The sequence below is a fragment of the Diorhabda sublineata genome, chromosome 1 (genome assembly GCF_026230105.1).
Source record: "Diorhabda sublineata isolate icDioSubl1.1 chromosome 1, icDioSubl1.1, whole genome shotgun sequence".
NCBI lineage: Eukaryota > Metazoa > Arthropoda > Insecta > Coleoptera > Chrysomelidae > Diorhabda > Diorhabda sublineata.
Genome location: NC_079474.1, coordinates 33437675 through 33456783, shown reverse-complemented (window position 1 = coordinate 33456783; position 19109 = coordinate 33437675). Strand labels below are relative to the sequence as shown.

Below are 19109 nucleotides of genomic sequence, written 5' to 3'. Positions count from 1 at the left end.
TGTAAAAGGTTTTTAACTGAGGTCAATGTGAAATAAACGTTCTCCTGTTTTAACCTTTCAAACGGAACATCCCTCTGTCAGGTATAGTTTACAGATCTTCGCTGCCTATCATTCTAAGCAGGTAAGAATCTCCTTTTTTCGTCTCGTAGACGGATGTTTTCACTAATACGCCGATGTAATGTTATATCCGTCTGTTTCTACTAATGTACATTTCCCCAAATCTCGTTTTTTTACTGCATTTTTTTCTTTTTTATCTATGTAAATTTATATAGTTTTATTTCATATTTTAGTTCTATTTCTTTAGTCTTCATATACTTCTCATAAATGCTCAAAATTAGCAGTCTAATTTTGTTGTTTAATTTACAGTGGGTTTTGGGTTTGTAGTTGCAAATAAATTGAGTCCAATCTTGATCAATGTTCGATTTATTGAACAGGATTTCAAAGTGCGTTCAAATAAATAATAATAACGGAATAACAATTTCAGAGCACGTTTCTCTTTCGCCTTTCTTTTCGCTTGTGTCACTATTACATGAAACTGTCAAAAGGTGCTTATCGCCTACTAATTTAATAAAATCAGAATACATTAGAATACATAATTACCAACTTTGACTCTATATAAAACAAAAGTATAGTGTGAAGTTGGATAGGGTCAAGGTTGGGTTGGGTTCGGGTCAGCTGTCAATTGATCAATTCTCAACAAATTTGTTTTTTAATTTTTATTTCAAAACTATCTTATTGTTTTTTTTTTACATCAAATTTAACTGGCCTATATTTGAACTGAATTTTTAAACTAAATTTGGTGCTACGAAACATACTTTATATCAATCTACTACATACTTTGCTTTTCTTATTGCTCTCGAGACTAACATAGTTTTGTTACGAACTCGTCCGCGATATGGACTGTGAAGCCGGTCCTGTTCGATTATGATAAAGTTTGGCATATGCACTTCTCAGAAAGACTGTTCACTTTCTTTTATGAGTTATTTAGAGAGGCAATTTGTTTATATCATTTTCATATCAACAATTTCTAGGGACACCTTTTTATTTATTTACTTTCTAAAATAGAATTATTGAGAAATTCTTTTTGTATAAATAGTGAAAAGTAGTGAGTAGTTTAGTGTTTAATTGGTTTATTGTTTTAGAGTATCAATAAATTCACCCCACGGTTCAAATGTTTAAGAAATATGATATATATGAAAATATGACTAAATAAGTAATTTTATGATTAATAAAGTGCTAATTAACAAAAAAAGTAAGTTAGGGTATCTCACTTGACGTTACCACGTTCTTTGAGAAGCCTATTAGGCGGTTTGGCTTAGTAAGACGGGGTAAATAGGGCCATATCTGTCTGTGAGACGAATGTTCCTCATAACGTAAAAAAATCTTGTCTGAAGGGTTGATATGGGTAAGTATTAATATAACCCCTTTTAGATTCTCCCACGGGAACTATGAAAAAAAACACGTGGGTCATAAAAAAATTTAATTACATTTCAAATTTTCACAAAAGTGGATAATTCAACATGACGTCTTGTCTTGCTAATTCCAACAACATAGGATCATCGAAGAACTTATTGATAGAGACATCTTGACTGAGACCTTTACGTCTTCGAGTTTTTATCATAAATTCTCTAGCTAGGTGAGTTGAAGGTTGGGGTTCGAGTGGTCTAATTACGATCGTTTTATCCAATGGATCACCAGGAACAATCTACAACGAACGAAATCGAACAACGGGCAACAAATTTAAGTTAGGTTAAGTTAAGTTAGGTGTTAAACTTTGCACTAAAATCTGGTAAAGTTGACAGATATAAGAAAGAATTTACCTGCCAATGATGGAAAACTGATAAACAGAAAGCTTGTCCTTGAGTGTGCGTCCTCAAATCAGTTTCGAATCCGAAACTGTCGATGGCAGGAATGAAAGCTTTGATAGTATAGAGAGGTGAACCGGGTACGGGAGCATCTTGAGTTACGTGACCACTGAAACGAGTAAAAAACTATTACACTCTAAAAACTGTCAATTGATAGTGATCCATTGAAAGTTTTTGTTGAATTTCTCTGAGCAAAATTGAATCCTATTTTACAAATTATTTTTTATTTTGGTATTTTAACATTATGCTTAGATTTTATGTTTAAGGAAACTTAACATTTAGTTGAAAGATATTTTAGAAAAGGAAAAGTAAGTCCTACCTCTGTTTTATGACCCCGGACACATGGGTCACACAAAGGACTCTTTTACTTTTCGAAGTAATACATATATTTTAGTAAAACATCTGTAATTTTACGATACTTAAGGAGAGGCTTAGATCTCATTGTAAATATTTTATTATTAGTTTTTAGTTAGTACAAACCGACTCTTTCAAGCGTGAGGACGCTTCTCGAAAACGTAGTCTTATAAAATAAAGACTTAATATATGAATGTTAAACACTGTGTATTTCATTTATAAATATAAAACCTAATAATCACGATTACCTATCCATAACTTTCAACAGTTTTATTAAAAAACGAAAAATTGATAAACAAAATGAAAATGATTTGTAGGATAAAGGATACACTGAATAAGGCTGATGACATTGAAGGAAAATGTAAAAGAAATAAATTCAGGATGGAGCAAAATTCTCATCCAAAACCTGAAAAGCTGTGAAAGTAATGTTTTTTGAAATAATTATAATTATACACTTACCGCCTTTTTGCCAAAACCGTATAAACAGCGGAAACACAATCTGCTGGAGCTTGTACTTCAACAAACAAATAAGGTTCCATCAACCTAGGAGTAGCCATAAGAAACGCAGAATAAACCACCCTTCTTGCCGTAGGTATAATCTGTCCACCACCCCTGTGTAACGGTTCATTAGCTATAACTGCGTCCAGTATTTTAAATTTGGTATTTCTAATAGGTTCTTCACATAATGGTCCTTCTCTAGTACCCCATTGGAATCCTTGTACAATGGAATCTTTTACCGAACTCAAAAGACCTTTGTCCACTTCCGATGGTAGGGTATCGTCAACTAGAATATTGGGACCTGAAATGTTTACGATAAGCAAACAAAATTTGTTGAAATTTTTCATAACACACCCGTATTATCCGGTCCGAACGCCCATATACTTCTAGCTGCTAGTAAATCCCAATCGTATTTCGTCTGAAAAAATTCCCCCAATTTCTTCTTGTTCCAACTGATTTGTACGTTTTCGGTTTCTATATCTTCCGCTAGACCTTTTTCCAATGGTTCCGCTATCATTGTTATTTTATTCTTTTTATTCGGTGTTTCTGCAAAACATTTCAAACTTGAGGTTTCGACGACCGTTTCGCAAAACGCTACCACCGGATCAGCCACTGTAACATAGATAGAAAAATTAAAAAAAAATTATTTAATTTAGAGAACGGATACTAAAATAGCTAATAGTGATTGATAGAGTAAAGAAATAGTAAAAATACATGAATATATTGAAAATATACTGAGAAAATTGTTGTTAAAATAGGGAAATAAATGTACAAAAGTAACTATACACTGAGAAAAATGATACCGAATCACAAAAATGATGGATAGAGTAAAGAAATAGTACAAATAGAAGAATATGTTGAAAATAGAGTGACAGAAAATGAGGAAATAGATGTTAAAATATGTATGAGGGTAAATAAATGGTCAAAAAGTTATTATACACTAAAAAAATGATACAGAGTCGCAAAAATGATTAATAGAATCAAGAAATAGTAAAAATATACGAATATGTTGAAAATAGACTAAGGAAAAGAAAAAATGGATGTTAAAATAACTAATAAGGCTAATAAATGGAGAAAAAGTTACTATATACTAAAAAAAATATACAGAATCACAAAATATACGAATGTGCTGAAAATATTTACCTTTGATGTCTATTTCCGAATACATTTTCCTTAAATCGTGCATTACGCAATCCAGATATAATTCCCCTGTTCCTAAAACGACGTGTTCTCCACTTTCTTCCACCCTTGTGGTTAATAAAGGGTAGGATTTATTAACTTTTCTAAGACCGTCCAACATTTTTGGTAATTCTGAAGGATTCACAGGTTCAACAGCTATTTTTATTATACTCTGAGTGTTAAATTTGAGAGGTCTGAATATATATAACTCCTCCCCGGCTGATAAGTCCGTTAGGGTCGCAGTTTTTACTATGGATTGATCGATACCTTCGATCAATACCCAATTACCGGCCGGTACTCTATTCAATTCGATTTTATACCTAACAAAACGAAAAATAAATAATTAAATAAATAAATAAATTTAGTATTACCTCGATTCGTATATCCATAATCTTCCTATTGTTAATATCCTGGAATCTTCTTCGTCTTGAATCGTATAATTTTCTCCTAATATTCTGACATCTGATCCTGCATGTAGTGTTCCACTCATAACTCTGCCTAAAACTTGGAAAAACGTGCAATCTTCCGTTGGGTACATTTTAGAACTATGTACCTAGAAAATAATTCACTTTATAGACATTTTTAAACACTATTACTTGTTTTTATACCATAAGTATTCCGTCTTGGTCACAATTTATCATATCTTCGTAAACTCTACTTGTACTAGGTCCTGTATAAATGTGATTGATTTTTAATTTCGCGTTATTCAAAGGAGAATTGATGTGCTCCACACACATATTCACGAAACCTTAAAAAACATTTTATTATAGAAAACTGAATTAAATAAAATTGTTTGTTACCGTTAAAATCTCCTAAAAATTTTTGACAAACGAGTCTCAAAAGCGGTCTTATATTTAATTTCATCTCGTTCTTATTTAGTTTTATTCCTAACTCGTCCAGTACATCGAGTAATGAAGAATCAACGTCACCAACAACTTGGGCGAATATTTTATAGAGTGGTTCTAAAATGAATTCTACGAAACTTCTTTGGGCTGAATTATGTGGAGCTTTTTTTGTAAATTTTCTCCTGTGGTGCAAAAAAATCATTATAGCATAAATTTGAAAGGATAACAGTTGCAAAATGTTCATTTCCCACCTCCAAAAAGGTAAAATTGAAATATATAAAACAATAACATACAAATTATAACACGCTTTAGAATTAGAATAAGAAATAATAAAACAAAAAAGGAAGTGAAAATAAAGAATAAAGCAAAATAAGAAGAAGCTTTATCAAAAAAATGAGAATTTGGGATTATTTCTAGATGTAGACTGAATATATCTGAAAAATACTCACGATTTATTATTAAAATATATATCTCCCCATAACCTCTTGGAAAATTCTTCAATATTAACTTCCCCATAGTATAAACTATAAACATTAGCGAATGATTTCAAAGTAAAACATATTCCGTATTGTGAACTAGCGAAACATACATTTCCCAATACTGGCGATACAATATGAGGATTGGCATCATCAGAATATAACCTGAAATTATAAAATTTTCATTATAATGAATGATAAATTTCAATTAGTTTACTTACGTTAATAAACCATTGATTTCTTCGACTATGTGCCTTAATTTATAATAAGCATCTTGGGGAGGTAACTTTAGCTCCAAAATAAGTCTATCAATTTTATTAATGCAAATTGTAATTTGCATTTGCTCTTGTACTGCATGTTTTAGAAGACGTTCGGTATTTAACATAACTCCTTCAGCAGCATCAACAAATAATACAATACCATCACACAATCTCATAGCAGCCGTTACCTCATCAGAAAAATTAACATGACCTAAAAATAGTAGAAGAAATTTTTAAATGAAAATGTTGATTACAAAATACTCATTCTGAAAAACCACTAGAATTAGAAATAACGACAAAAAGTTGCAAATCATCTAAAAAAAATATTTCAACCACATGAAGAACCTAGTCTGGAAAGAACTTTCATAGATTGATCAAGATAAAAGTCATTATCGAAATAAAATTTCCCTTTTTGACATAATTACAAGGGAAACACTATTTGGATTTAAAAATAAAAAATCCATGATTAACCAAGTCCATAAAAATGCTGTAAATGCCAGAAATCTGTACAAAAGTCTAGCATCTTCAGGTGTAGATTCATTCAGCAGATCTTCTAGTATCCTATGACACTCAGAGCAACATTTGCAGATGATATAGCAGTGATTTCATCAAATAAAAATCCAACTCAAGAATCAGAAAATCCTCAAAACCATTTAACAATTGTGGAATAGTGGCTCAAAAAATGGAAAATAGAAGAAAACACAAATAAAACCAACCAAAATAAGATGCACCAAAAAGCTGAAGCTCTGGGGATGTAGCAAGCCTTCAAACACATTCACTTCAACCTAAAACTGTAAAAATTGTGCTAGGTGCTCCATGGTATGTATCAAATTCAATTATCCACAATTACATAAATATACCAATCATCAACGATGTCATTAGAACCAATACAAACAAATATAAAGACCTCTGTACAAACAATAATAACCAACTCTGTTCAATTCCCCACTGTAAAGACTAAAAAGACAATAGCCGGAAGCTTTGTAAAATAAACTTGCAGAGATCCGTACCTGTCACAAGACATTCACCTACATCATACCATTTACTTATTACTCAATGGAAGTAGATTGTAAATTTGCAATTAAAGAAAAAAACTATAAACTCACCTGGAGTATCGAATATATTCATAAGATAACTCTTATCTTTTATATCTTGAAGGAGTAATGTTACTGGAATGGATTTGATGGAACATCCCCTTTCTTGTTCAGTAAAAAGAATATCCGTATAACGTAAATTTTTTTCTTCATTATCCTGATAACCTGGATGTGTTTGTTTGATGAGACAATCTACAAAAGTGGTTTTTCCATGATGCAAATGACCAATTAGAGCAACATTTCTTATAAGAGATGTATTATCCATCATATCAGCAAGAAATCTGTAAAAAAATCATCAAAAAAATATGCAAATAGTGATTTAATACTTACTCCATGCTATAAACAGTTTCAGGTAACTCTTGCTCTTTCAACTGAAATTTTTTCTTCTTAACAGGTTCCACTAATGGTACATCTAATGGTTGAGCATCTTCTTCTTGGACAATAGTTTCAACGTCAGGTCCGTAAACTTGAAGTGCTGATGGATAATATTGTTTATCTTCGTGTAAAACGATAGCCATTGGTTGTGGTTCATCTTCCATTTGTTCCTCCTAGAAACATAATTATCAAAAGAATTAATTTAATTGAGTTATAATACTCACATCGTATTCTTGCTGATCATCTCCATCGAGTAATTCTTGTTCTTCTTCCTCTTCATCATCACTATCCAATTCTGGACCTATGTAATTACCAAATTCGTCATATAAATCAGCATCCATTCTTTAATCAGCTAAAATAAAAATAGCTATAGATATTTGATGAAAATCTCAATTCAAATATTTGTAACTGAAAAGTTTCTTACAGCCTTGACGTTAATATACCTCTTAATAATAATATAACAAATATTGTTATAAAAATTTTTTAATCGGCGTTCTTTACTTAGTTAACCTTAAAAAACGTTTGTTTTTCGTAATTCTTCTTTGATGCGAAAGTCCATAGATACATTAAATACATAGAAAGATAGTTTTGAATTTATTTAAATTAGTATTCATTTTAATTAAAGTTGAAAAATAGATTATACTTTTGTTGATAAGTTCATTATTTTTTAAAACACAAAAATTATTATTAAATATCGGGTAAAATATTTTTCTAAAAGACCTTGCTGAAGATTCTCAAAAAATGTGAAGTAAAAAAGAAGAAATGTTTACTAATAGAAAGCCAGGTTTGTATTAAATTAAATTCATTTTAATTGAAGTTAAAAATAGATAATACTTCTGTTGATACGATAATTATTCTATAAAACTCAAAATCATAATTAAATTTCGAGTGAAGCTTCTCAAATACACATTGAAATAAAAAAAGAAGAAATATTTTGTTAACAAAACGAAATGTGACATTTGACATTTCTTTCGTGTTCTTTCTTTTGAATGAAAAATCGTGTGTAGAATTGTAGCACACGATAATTTCTGTTTAATCCATATACAATCCGTAAGTATTTCTATTTTTTCTAACAATAATTATGTTTATTTGTCCATTACTGTTAGGACTATATTAATAGTTTTTTCACAAATATAAAAAATAACAGCGATGTTTATACTTTAGTTTCAGGATGGCTATCAGACCCGTTTACCGACCTACGATTATTAAAAAAAGAACGAAAAAGTTCATCAGGCATCAATCTGACCGATATGGTAAACTCAAGGTAAATATTTTTTATTTTTCTTAAAATATAAGTTACTCATGAAATTGAATTTTTAGCGTAACTGGCGTAAACCTAAGGGTATCGACAACAGAGTCAGAAGACGTTTCAAGGGACAATATTTGATGCCAAATATTGGTTATGGGTCAAACGCTAAGACTAGGCACATGTTACCAACTGGTTTCAGAAAAGTTTTGGTACACAATGTTAAAGTAAGTCTAAATACGTTTTTGGTTGAAATTTATTTTATTTTATGTCGTATTTTTTAAATTCCTACAAAATATTGTTTGTTGTTGGTAAATTTGTAGTTAATTTAACTATGATGTAATTGGTAATTTGCGCCTGAAGCAGATATGTCGATAATCTTAACTGAGGTTTTAAATATTCAAAAATATATATATGTATAATTATCCATTAACTCCTTTTTAAATTCAAGGTGTTGACTTTCTTACAGGAATTAGAAGTGCTGTTGATGCAGAATCGTAAATATTGTGCAGAAATTGCTCATGGAGTATCATCTAAGAAACGTAAAGATATTGTAGAGCGTGCTCAACAATTGAGTATTAGGGTTACTAATGGACATGCTAGATTACGTAGCCAAGAAAATGAGTAAATTAAGCCTTTTGTTTAATAAAAAATGTTAAAAAGAAGCATTTTGTTTTATTTTCCTTTTAATTTTTATTACAAAATGTCAATGCATTCTTTGTTTGGGGAAATTGCTCAATTTGAATGGATTGATAATAAGACTAATGAAAATTAATGGATATTGGAGATAAATCAAACATCATCAACATCAATCATATTAATGAAGAAAAGTCTAAGGATATTGAAGAAAATTGATGGAAAACGAAGAAAATTCAAAGGATTATGAAGGAAATTGACAAGAAACTGAAGCAAAATCTATGGTCATTGAAGAAAATTGATGGAAAATCAATGGTAAGCAATGAAAACAAAAAAAAATAAGGCAAATGAAAACCAATGGATATCGAAGAAAATTGATAAACAAACCAATGAAAATTTAGTAAAAACGAGAGGAATTTTATGAATGCATCTAAGAAATTGGAAAATCAATGGATATTGAAGAAAATTGAGAAAAATCATCAGTATCGAAAATACAAAAAAATGAGAAAATCAATTAATATTGAAGAAAACTGAAGCAAAATCAATGGTAAGCAATGGAAACTGCGAAAAATGAGAAAGTAAATGAAAGTTTGGTAAAAATCAATGCATCTTGAAGAAAAATAAGAAAACTTACTAGCAAGCAATGAAAATTTAGTAGAAACGAAAATTGTGGATTATAAATAATTTTAGAAATCCGAGGTCTGTGCCAAAAGTAAGGTCACATATTTCTTAAAAATGGAAAACGTCTTCTGCCCTGTTCTTCCTCGTGGACATCGGAGCGACTCTCGGCACCTTTTGCGGACGTTCACTCTTCCCCTTAAACCTCTGTCATGCTAGAGAGTGGGGGAACTACTGCGCAAGGTACAACCCTCGTATTTATAAAGGTGAAAAAGTTAAAAAAACGCTCCACAACCGTTAGCACTTTATTTAAATACACACCACACTAATATACATCTCATATATATAAATGAATTAATTTTAATAACTGGTAAATAATTTATTTTTTCTTTTGAATAATATTTTGTATCTTCTGCCACTCCCTATCCAGGTGAGCTTTTTCATTCTTGTCTTTATGCTTTCTCGATCTACGACCATCGGCCATTTTGAGACCGTACTGGAAAGCAGCTTTTGGTAGTGCTTCTTTTTGATTCATATACTCAGAATATTCTTCGGCTGTGTCAAAGTCCCATCTCACAATCGGTCCTTTCTTATTACCAAGATCCATTTTGGAGTAATCTACTTCGTCGTCACTATCATCTATTGCATCGTTCATCTCTTCCAAACCTACAGATATCCATAAATAGAACGTATTTTTGAAAAAAAATATTTATTTTTCATGTATTATCATTCATACTTTCTTGTCAAGAAATCGTTAAAGTAATGCTACAAACTCCTCTACCGGACATAGATCGTAAAGCCCGTTCTGTTGTATTATATTAATAGAATGCCAAGTTTGGCGGATGCGCAGGGTACAGTTCTTTATATTGCTTTTATATCCTGTTTACAGTAATTTGTGGACGTTTTTATAGTCAATTTTTGAGGTTTATTTTTTTTTACAAATTAGAGATTTTGAACATTCTGCATATGATTATAGAGTATATAAATATCCGTAGTAGGCAGTAAATAATCCGATGTCGTAGTGAACACATCGTAATAGTAAAAAGTAAACAGTGTGTTTGAATAAAACATGTTAGGTAATAAGTTAAAGCATAGAAATTTTGAGTTGGATATTTTCCATATTTTTTTTTATAATTACGAGATAAAAATAATGATTTAAAAGAAAAATTCATTTAAATCAGACAATTTTTCGATTTTCTAGACCCAAAAAACATTTGAGACCACGGTTTCCCATATTTTTTCCTTAAATCCTCCATGAAAACAAAGATTTAAACAAAAATTTATTGAAATTGAACCATTATTCGATTTTCTAGATCCAACAAACAAGGGGAGTACATAGTAGTACAATTAAAATCATACAACCATATAAAATCTTCAAGTAAAGTATTTCCTATATATATTTTCCATAAATTCACTATGAAGATAAAGATTTGAAAGAAAAATTCAAATTCAATTGGTTTTTTAAACTGAAAAAAGAGGGTGCTCCACGATAGTATAAAATTACCTAACATTTCATTTGTAGATTAACAAAAAAACTTCATTTGATGCTTTACAAAAAAGGTATGAACAATTATATCTAAAGAAGTGCATTAAGGACAACTTTTAAAGTCATAAAAACCATATGAAATCTTCTAGTGGAGTATTTCCTATATTTTTTCCATAATACCACCATAAAAATACAGGTTCCAAAGAAAAATTCATCAAAACCAGATAATTTTCCGGTTTTTTAGACTCAAAAAACCAGTGGACAACGTTAGTATAAAATCACCAACTTACCTGGATAACATTCTGCATACCCTTCTGGTTCTTGTTGCAATTTATTCAAGATTTCAGCTGATTTATTCACTCTATATGTAGGAGCAGCATTATCAACAGGTTCGTTATCATGTTTATCAAAGTAAGCATGCCTCTTTCTATCATGATCACGATGTCTACTGCTTTTTGTAGAGGGTACATAATCACCAATATCACCATATATTGAGTCATCTTGATGGGAACGTTTGTGACTTTTCTTCCCTTCGTTCTCTTCTAGATCATAATCTTTAGAATTTTCAGGCATACCTTTCTTTGATTTCTTATTTTTACGGTTACCTAAATAGAAATTTAACAAAAATAAATCAGATTCAATATTGAAGATAATTAAAACATCTTACTTTGTCTTAAATAACTCAAAATTTGCGTCAATTTATTTATAACTATATCATTTGTTGTGACTGTAGTTGTTAGCTCAAACGAAGGCATATCAGCTACTGATCTTATCAAAGTAGTTGGAATATCACTTTCAGCTTCGTCATCTAAAATAAAAATGACTTTCTCCCTATTTTTTAACAACTTTATAAAATAATTAGATACCTAAATCAATAACATATGCCATTCTACCAGGAATGAATAACTCTGATCTTTCAATGTGTCTGGATTTCAAAACATTCACTGTATAATAAATGGATCTTCCAATTTTCGTTTTAAATTTCAATTCTTCTTCCTCCTTCTTCTGTGCATCTTTTCTTTCTTTTTCCTTTTCTTCCAAAGTCTTTGTAGCAAGTCTCTCCATTTCTTGTTCCTGTTCCATTTCGATTTGTTGGATTTCACTTCTTACTTTCTGGAGTAAAGCATAATCCAGCCCTTTTACCAAGTGAGTATGTTCCATGTCTCCTCCCAAGAATTTTGATTCTTGAATCATTTGCCTTCTTCGTTCCGCTGCATCATATCCAGATTTAAGATCTGGCGCTACGGCTCTATAAGCTTGAGCGGTTGTAATAGGATCATCTGCTTGGTAATCAGGATTAACTCCCGATCTTCTCTCGCTAGCTCTGTCACGATACTTCTCAGCTAGTTCTGCCATTTTATTGTCCTCCTGTTTTTTAAGTTTTGCATAAAAACTTTTCTTTTTACGACGAGCTTCTGATTTATCTTCGATTTTAGGAGGAGGCATGGAATTTGGATTATTCATTGCTTCCTTTACAGAACCAGGAGCTGCTGGGGTATGTGAAGGATTTGATCTAGGAGTCATTAATAATTTTCGAAAATCGTCGTTCGTGAGACGTTGAGACATCGGTGTTTCGGCCATTTTTATGAATTTACTTCTAAAACTCTCAGTGATGAAATTTTCTTGTACAAGAAAATGTTTATCAATATTCTATAAAACTGATACAAGTAAACGTCAACTATGACAATGTGAAGTTAACATTCTTCTTCTTTTTATTCAACAATAACACTCTGCTAAATTTAGTAATAGAAATGTATCTATTCCTTTGTTGAAAATTACTAGATCGATGGAAAAATATTTTTTAATTGTTATTCACACAAAAATAACTATTTTATAGACATTTCATGCAAACGATCCATCATCAAATTAATTTTGTATTTGAAGCATTAAGATGGGCTTTCCAGCATAAATAGGAATAAAGTATAGGAAAATTATCCATTGAAGATATTCTTTGCAATGTTTTCTCTTTAATTGATAAAAAGGCCGAAGCAGTTAATCTCGATTGTATTTAGATTTAGTACTTTAAGAGAGAATTGTTGGTTTTAAAATGAAAATACGTATATTTATAATTTATTTTCAAAACATAAATCAATATAATATTGTTATACATTTTTTAAAATTGTCTTTGGAAACGCTTACTTCTACTACAGGTATAGTTTCAAAACAAAAACCTGAAAGAAATAAACTTAAAATACCAAAATTAGGCTGAAAATATAGTTTATTTATTAAAAAATATCTCCATTGAGTGAATAATATCCTCTGGTAGTAAATTATTCATCACTTTCTTCCTCGTCACTAAAATATTCGCTTTTTTTGATTTTTTTTCTGGGAACATTCACTGCATTAACATCTGCTTCATCGTACTTTCCAGTAGCGACTTTATATCTATAACTTTCTAATTCAACTTTTTCATGCTAAAAATATATTTTCTTAATAATTACGGAATAATTACTGAAATTAATCATACTTCTAGAGCAATAGCAGCACTTAGAGATTCGTCATCTTCAAATACTGGCTCATCTTCTTCATTCATATCTGCATCTTCATCTGTACTATCAAAATATTCCTGCTGTTCCTATAAAAGTTTGCATTAAGTATATAGATTTAAAAATTATTTTCTTACCTTTGTTAACTTCTGCATTGATGGATCTTTCTTTTTTCTTTTTCTAACTTTTTTTGGAGGTGGTTCACGATCTCCCAGCAAATTTTTATCACATCTGTAGCTCAAATGTCCGTATTCTCCACATTCGTAACATTTCGTCTTATTTGGATATTCCTGCAAACATTAATTTCATTATAATCTATTGCACAAGAGTTTTTGTGTATTGCTACTTTTCTTCTAATAAATTCCTTAGATCTACCATTGTCAACAGCGATGCTCGCTTTCAACGTTCGTCCAAACATCTACAATAAAAACAAAAATTTCAAGGAATTAAAAAAAAATTAATAACCTAGTTACCTCTTTCATGTTTGTTTCTTGTACACAAACAAGGGCATCCTCATGTTTTAAGAACAATATAAAAGCGACACCTTTACTTCGTCGCGATTCACGATCTTTTAAAATTGTAACTCTACGAATAAGAAAGTGGTATTGGTTATTGCAAATATGAGAAAAAGTGAATATTTTATTTTGTATTTACTTCACTATTTTCCCATGTTTTTCGAATAATTTGTGTAGATCATTATTCTTCAAATCGAATGGCAAGTTCGAAATGTATACAGTACTTTTACTAGGAATCAAACCACCACTCATTTTTTTTAAATATAATTAGATCTGATGGATGTTTAATCTTTCTTCACATACATAACACACAAAATCTACGAAAACATTAAAAAGTACTATATAATGAGTTTTGTATTTGTAGGTTATTGTATAAAAATATGGTTTACAAAAGTGCTATACCATAGATAAAATAAAAGTTGTTGGTTAATGTTGAAGTCTTCCAAAAATATTGTATTAAATTGATTTAATCAAAAATATGAATTTTTATAAAAATATTCAATAGTTTTAATAAAGAATAGATCGATATATAACTACTGGGAAAAATAAGTGGTTGAATCCATCAAGTAAAAAAGACCAATTGTTAAAAGAAAGAGTAACAAATTGACATCTAAGAAAAAATTGTTTGTTGTGTATGTCAATTATGTTGACAAAATTTAGAAGTAAAAAAATTACGTATGAAGGATAGATTTAAAACAACAAAACGTTTGCTTGTAGTAGCATTTTTTTTACTTTTTATTTGGACATGCAAACAAATATTTGGAGAATAAAATAATTATAATTGTATAATAGACTAGCTTTAAACATGTCCAAGCACAAAGTTTCGTATTTTTTTAATCCGGACGTAGGCAACTTTCATTATGGTACTGGGCATCCCATGAAACCTCATAGGCTATCTGTTATTCACAGCTTAGTGATGAATTATGGTCTTAACAAACACATGCAAATATACAGACCTTACAAAGCTAGTGCACACGATATGTGCAGGTTCCATTCGGATGAATATATCGGTATTTTATTTTGTAATCCATACATTTTATGTTACCTATACAACATTTTTTGTTTAGATTTTCTTCAAAAAGTTACACCACAAAATATTCAAGCTTTCACAAAACATCTCAGCCATTATAATGTAGGTGATGATTGTCCTGTTTTCTATGGGTTGTTTGATTTTTGTTCGATGTATACAGGGGCTTCGTTGGAAGGAGCAATGAAACTTAATTATAACGAGTGTGATATCGCGATAAATTGGTCTGGTAAAATTATTTTGTTTGATTTATTTAGAATGTAGTGAAATATTTGTTCTCATAGGGGGATTACATCATGCGAAAAAATTTGAAGCATCAGGTTTCTGTTATGTTAATGATATTGTGATAGCGATATTAGAATTGCTAAAATATCACCCTAGGGTGTTATATATAGATATTGACGTTCATCATGGAGATGGAGTACAAGAAGCATTCTATCTTACAGATAGAGTTATGACTGTTAGTTTCCATAAGTATGGGAACTATTTTTTCCCAGGTGATTTTTTTTCAGTAATTATTTGTTTATTAATGTTGATAATCTATTTTTTTTATACAGGAACTGGGGATATGTATGAAATAGGTGCTGAAAGTGGGCGTTATTATTCTGTAAACGTACCATTGAAAGAAGGGATTGATGATGCTAGTTACTGGCAGGTTTTTAAACCCGTTATATCGGCTGTAATGGATTTTTATCAACCTTCCGCAATAGTTTTACAATGTGGAGCTGATTCACTAGCTATGGATAGGTAAGTACTTCGTCAAATGATATTTTTTCTGAATTGAATTGAAAATTTGAAATTATGCAATTTTTTTCCAACAAACCATATTGTACTTTTTGAGATTTACAAAACTGTAAAACAGGGTAAGATTATCTTTGGATATTTGGAGAAATAGCGTGCAATAACTTTTGTTACTTAATTTGCGTAGCTAAAGACATATTGTATATAATCCAAAAAATTGTAGGAATTGACAGGTGCTTGATGTACAAGGGATGTACTTTTTTCTTGTTATTATTTTTATTGATTGCTCTTAAATTAGGATATACGGTATATTTGCTGCAATTGTTTAACTGTATTTTTTCATTTATAGAATTAGCACATTTTTTGTTATACGGGGGGTGACCTAATTTTTGTTTGTCATTATTTTTCTTGATTGCATTTATTTGGCACATACTGTATATTTAGGCTTATCATTTGTATGTTTACTTGAAACATACTGTATATTTGATGTAATTGTTTACAAAAACATAAATAAAGTTCGTAGAAATTGACAAATGCTACTTGTACAGGGCATGTACTAATTTTTTCTTTTCATCATTCATTTTGCGACATACTGTAAATTTGGTCTAATCGTTTTGCTGTATACTCAATTTCCATTAATAAAAAAATTATCCAAACTGGCATTATTCTGTTATACAGAGGTGTACCAATTTTTGAATTGTTATTTTTCTACATTCCATTTATTTGGCGCACACTGTATAATATATTGTAATATTCAACTTTTGCTTATATGATTACATATTTATCAAACTAGAAATTATATTTAGAAAAATATTTAAAGGTATTGAATTGATCATAAAAGCCTCACACAACAAGAGGGAAAGAAGTTGACAGACTAATTTTAGAAAAACAACCAAATGTCCAATAGAATGTTATAAATCTTGTTTTTTGGTATAAATATTTGAAAATTTGGTATAGTACAGTGAGATCATTCTATAAGACAAAAGATGGAGATTCAAAAATTTTTTAGGTTAGGATGTTTTTCTTTGAGTACTAAGGGGCATGGCGAATGCGTAAAGTTTGTAAAAAATTTAAATGTGCCTACATTAGTTGTTGGAGGAGGTGGTTATACACTGAGAAATGTAGCTCGTTGTTGGACGTACGAAACTTCTTTATTGGTGGATGAGCAAATTTCAAATGAATTACCGTTTACTGAATATTTGGAATTTTTCGCACCCGATTTTACCCTACATCCCGACGTTGTTACTCGTCAAGAAAACGCCAATAGTAAACATTATTTAGAAGCGATAACAAAGTGAGAAGATTCAATAACATGTGTAATCTCTCTTTACTAGTTAATTCTTGTTCAAGGTATACCTTCGATAATTTAAAGATGTGTCAGCATTCTCCTAGTGTTCAAATGCACGATGTACCAGGTCCGGCTCTAACGGAAGACGAGAAAATGAAGGAAGAAGAAGATCCGGACGTTAGAATAAGTCAAGATTTAGAAGATAAAATGGTGGAAGCTAAAAACGAATTTTATGATGGGGATAAGGATAATGATAAAGACGATGTTAAATCTTAAGTTTTAATTTTATATTGAATGAAATGTGTTTTTTTTTAATAAGCAAAATGATCCATTTGATTAAATAACTTATAAATTGATGAGTTTTTTTTCAACTGTCATCATAAATCAAGTAAATTTATAGAATTCCAAGGTAAGTAAAACTTCAATGTCCATTTTCTGATCTCTCAAACAAACTTATGTTTAGGGAAACTTTTTTTTTATCAGACTTTTCTACTACTTCAGTTCAATCAGAGAAAAATGTTTAATCGTACAAGACATAATGAAACAGTAAATGTAGTAAATTAAATAAACATTTATTGGAGGAATTACTGGATGTACTTCTTTATTTTCAATAATGCTGGAGATGTATGGTTTTGGTTTAACACTTGTACAGAAATTTCACCTCTAATATCATTCTTGCTATTTTCTTTTTGCTCTCTACGGATTCCTCCACATATTTTTCAGCCACTGATGAACTTTTCCATCCACCATGCCGTTTTAAAACATTGATATCAGCCCCAGCGTTGGCCAACAGCGTTGACGAACTCCTTTTGAAACAATGTCCGATGCAATTTTCTAGATGCTCAAAATTGGGGAATTCAGCAATTTTTTAGGTGCACTGCCAACAGTGTGTATTATCACGGTTCTCGATTAGATATTCTTGACTTGAAATTTCTAAAAAAGTTTATTATTTTTCTCATTAATTCAAATGTAGTCAGCTTTTTCTTTAAATTTGTCTATGTAAATCACACATCATTAAATTTGGATGAAAATTGGTTATATAATAAGTTTGTCAACAAAAAAATAATTATACACTATGTTCAATTAAAAACTTTCCACCCCTATAAGTTAAAACCCTACAGCATTCGTAAAGTCAAGAAAATTTTTATTTTAGATGTAAACTTATTAAACAATTAAATATCTGTTCATTCTTTGTTGCAAATGCAACCCCACTTTATAAGATTCAAAAATAGCTAGTTTATTATTATATTTCACCTTCCATTAACTACATACCTTTTGAAGTTACCAATGAGTTAACAAAAAAATTATTTTAATGAGAAGTAAATATGAAGTTTACGTTGTTTAAAAACATAACCTAAAGACAAAAGTCTTCTCTTTTTTTAATTAATACATGGCTTTCCGGAAACTACCATCGAATTAATCTGATCAAGATGTGAATATTCGGAAAGTAATCAGCATCACGTTCATTATTATTCAGAAACTTATCGAAGTAACCGTGCTACAACCATAAAACCTTTGATCCCATGTATACAAGTTGGTATATAAACAATCAGTTGATGGACTTAATTTATTCTTGTTTTTGTACGTTGAGTGTTAAATTTCCGATGATATATTAACTCTATGTAATGATATCGTTCTGGGTGAGGATCCGTAATCAGGTGATTGATCTGATCCATGATGATAGTTTCCGAAAAACTCTAAGTTAAATATCTGTGATAGACAGGAGATTTAGAAATAAATTCAATAGAAATGAAATTATTTGTGATCATAAACTAAGCATTTGAGTGATTATAGTGAGGTTAACAGATAACAATCAGCTGATGTATCTGATCTACGATCGTATAGTTATAGTTAATTAAAATTATTTATGATTGGCAGGAGATTTAGAAATCAATTTTGATAGCAGTGGGATTATTTGTGATGATAAACAAAACACGTGAATGATAATAGTGAAGTTAATATGAGTAAAGGTATATTTTTTGATAAAAAACAAAGTAAAATACGTATTTTTATTAAAAATAGTTTATTTCGTACATAAAATTATAAAAAGATCTTTAGAACATAACTTAAAAGTGTTGTCCTCTTAGGTACCATGACATAAAAATTATCACATTATTTTG

General features: G+C 30.2%; 5 protein-coding genes and 1 long non-coding RNA gene across 9 annotated transcripts; 2 read left to right on the top strand and 4 right to left on the bottom strand.

The window, feature by feature from the left end:
• Positions 1 to 1466: 1466 nt before the first annotated feature.
• On the bottom strand, positions 1467 to 7503 carry LOC130445634 (116 kDa U5 small nuclear ribonucleoprotein component). 4 transcript variants are annotated; one of them, XM_056781590.1, is made up of 14 exons: positions 7390 to 7503; positions 7171 to 7298; positions 6902 to 7119; positions 6584 to 6852; positions 5439 to 5688; positions 5191 to 5382; positions 4697 to 4923; positions 4505 to 4644; positions 4268 to 4449; positions 3861 to 4216; positions 3072 to 3329; positions 2679 to 3018; positions 1821 to 1974; positions 1467 to 1705 (listed from the first exon to the last, which is right to left on the bottom strand). In XM_056781590.1, the coding sequence occupies exons 2-14, from the start codon at positions 7285 to 7287 to the stop codon at positions 1499 to 1501; spliced, it is 2910 nt and encodes a 969-aa protein (XP_056637568.1). In that variant the 5' UTR covers positions 7288 to 7298; positions 7390 to 7503; the 3' UTR covers positions 1467 to 1498. The 4 variants fall into 4 exon arrangements, with proteins under 4 accessions (XP_056637568.1, XP_056637397.1, XP_056637488.1 ...); XM_056781419.1 differs by having other exon boundaries at positions 7371 to 7493; XM_056781510.1 differs by having other exon boundaries at positions 7356 to 7479.
• Positions 7504 to 7756: 253 nt separating this feature from the next.
• Positions 7757 to 8852, top strand: LOC130445556 (60S ribosomal protein L32). The gene is made up of 4 exons (XM_056781296.1): positions 7757 to 7996; positions 8111 to 8210; positions 8267 to 8419; positions 8662 to 8852. The coding sequence occupies exons 2-4, from the start codon at positions 8118 to 8120 to the stop codon at positions 8818 to 8820; spliced, it is 405 nt and encodes a 134-aa protein (XP_056637274.1). The 5' UTR covers positions 7757 to 7996; positions 8111 to 8117; the 3' UTR covers positions 8821 to 8852.
• Positions 8853 to 9738: 886 nt separating this feature from the next.
• Positions 9739 to 12622, bottom strand: LOC130445490 (protein Red). The gene is made up of 4 exons (XM_056781167.1): positions 11799 to 12622; positions 11600 to 11740; positions 11223 to 11537; positions 9739 to 10112 (listed from the first exon to the last, which is right to left on the bottom strand). Exons 1-4 carry the CDS (start codon positions 12511 to 12513, stop codon positions 9826 to 9828), a joined length of 1458 nt encoding a protein of 485 aa, XP_056637145.1. The 5' UTR covers positions 12514 to 12622; the 3' UTR covers positions 9739 to 9825.
• Positions 12623 to 12972: 350 nt separating this feature from the next.
• Positions 12973 to 14333, bottom strand: LOC130445408 (zinc finger CCHC-type and RNA-binding motif-containing protein 1-like). Its single transcript, XM_056781048.1, has 6 exons — positions 14073 to 14333; positions 13892 to 14003; positions 13765 to 13836; positions 13556 to 13708; positions 13400 to 13507; positions 12973 to 13346 (listed from the first exon to the last, which is right to left on the bottom strand). Exons 1-6 carry the CDS (start codon positions 14183 to 14185, stop codon positions 13203 to 13205), a joined length of 702 nt encoding a protein of 233 aa, XP_056637026.1. The 5' UTR covers positions 14186 to 14333; the 3' UTR covers positions 12973 to 13202.
• A 197-nt stretch (positions 14334 to 14530) lies between these two features.
• Positions 14531 to 17341, top strand: LOC130445267 (histone deacetylase 3). The gene is made up of 6 exons (XM_056780861.1): positions 14531 to 14943; positions 15001 to 15189; positions 15245 to 15457; positions 15518 to 15707; positions 16711 to 16995; positions 17052 to 17341. Exons 1-6 carry the CDS (start codon positions 14739 to 14741, stop codon positions 17263 to 17265), a joined length of 1296 nt encoding a protein of 431 aa, XP_056636839.1. The 5' UTR covers positions 14531 to 14738; the 3' UTR covers positions 17266 to 17341.
• On the bottom strand, positions 17255 to 18388 carry LOC130445351 (uncharacterized). Its single transcript, XR_008910043.1, has 2 exons — positions 18262 to 18388; positions 17255 to 17922 (listed from the first exon to the last, which is right to left on the bottom strand). It is a non-coding gene; the product is annotated as an uncharacterized LOC130445351 (long non-coding RNA).
• Positions 18389 to 19109: the final 721 nt, after the last annotated feature.

Coding starts and splice junctions, on each gene's coding strand:
- LOC130445634 (XM_056781590.1), bottom strand. CDS start 7,287: ATGGATGCTGATTTATATGACGAATTTGGTAATTACATAGGTCCAGAA. Junction 4,645..4,696: donor ATTTTTAGGAGATTTTAACG/GTAACAAACAAT, acceptor ATGTTTTTTAAG/GTTTCGTGAATATGTGTGTG. Junction 3,330..3,860: donor TTCGGAAATAGACATCAAAG/GTAAATATTTTC, acceptor TCTATGTTACAG/TGGCTGATCCGGTGGTAGCG.
- LOC130445556 (XM_056781296.1), top strand. CDS start 8,118: ATGGCTATCAGACCCGTTTACCGACCTACGATTATTAAAAAAAGAACG. Junction 8,211..8,266: donor ACCGATATGGTAAACTCAAG/GTAAATATTTTT, acceptor TTGAATTTTTAG/CGTAACTGGCGTAAACCTAA. Junction 8,420..8,661: donor TTTTGGTACACAATGTTAAA/GTAAGTCTAAAT, acceptor ACTTTCTTACAG/GAATTAGAAGTGCTGTTGAT.
- LOC130445490 (XM_056781167.1), bottom strand. CDS start 12,513: ATGGCCGAAACACCGATGTCTCAACGTCTCACGAACGACGATTTTCGA. Junction 11,741..11,798: donor GGCATATGTTATTGATTTAG/GTATCTAATTAT, acceptor TTTTTATTTTAG/ATGACGAAGCTGAAAGTGAT. Junction 11,538..11,599: donor TTTGAGTTATTTAAGACAAA/GTAAGATGTTTT, acceptor ATTTCTATTTAG/GTAACCGTAAAAATAAGAAA.
- LOC130445408 (XM_056781048.1), bottom strand. CDS start 14,185: ATGAGTGGTGGTTTGATTCCTAGTAAAAGTACTGTATACATTTCGAAC. Junction 13,837..13,891: donor AAGAAACAAACATGAAAGAG/GTAACTAGGTTA, acceptor TTTTTATTGTAG/ATGTTTGGACGAACGTTGAA. Junction 13,508..13,555: donor CAATGCAGAAGTTAACAAAG/GTAAGAAAATAA, acceptor AAACTTTTATAG/GAACAGCAGGAATATTTTGA.
- LOC130445267 (XM_056780861.1), top strand. CDS start 14,739: ATGTCCAAGCACAAAGTTTCGTATTTTTTTAATCCGGACGTAGGCAAC. Junction 15,190..15,244: donor TATCGCGATAAATTGGTCTG/GTAAAATTATTT, acceptor TTGTTCTCATAG/GGGGATTACATCATGCGAAA. Junction 15,458..15,517: donor TGGGAACTATTTTTTCCCAG/GTGATTTTTTTT, acceptor TTTTTTATACAG/GAACTGGGGATATGTATGAA.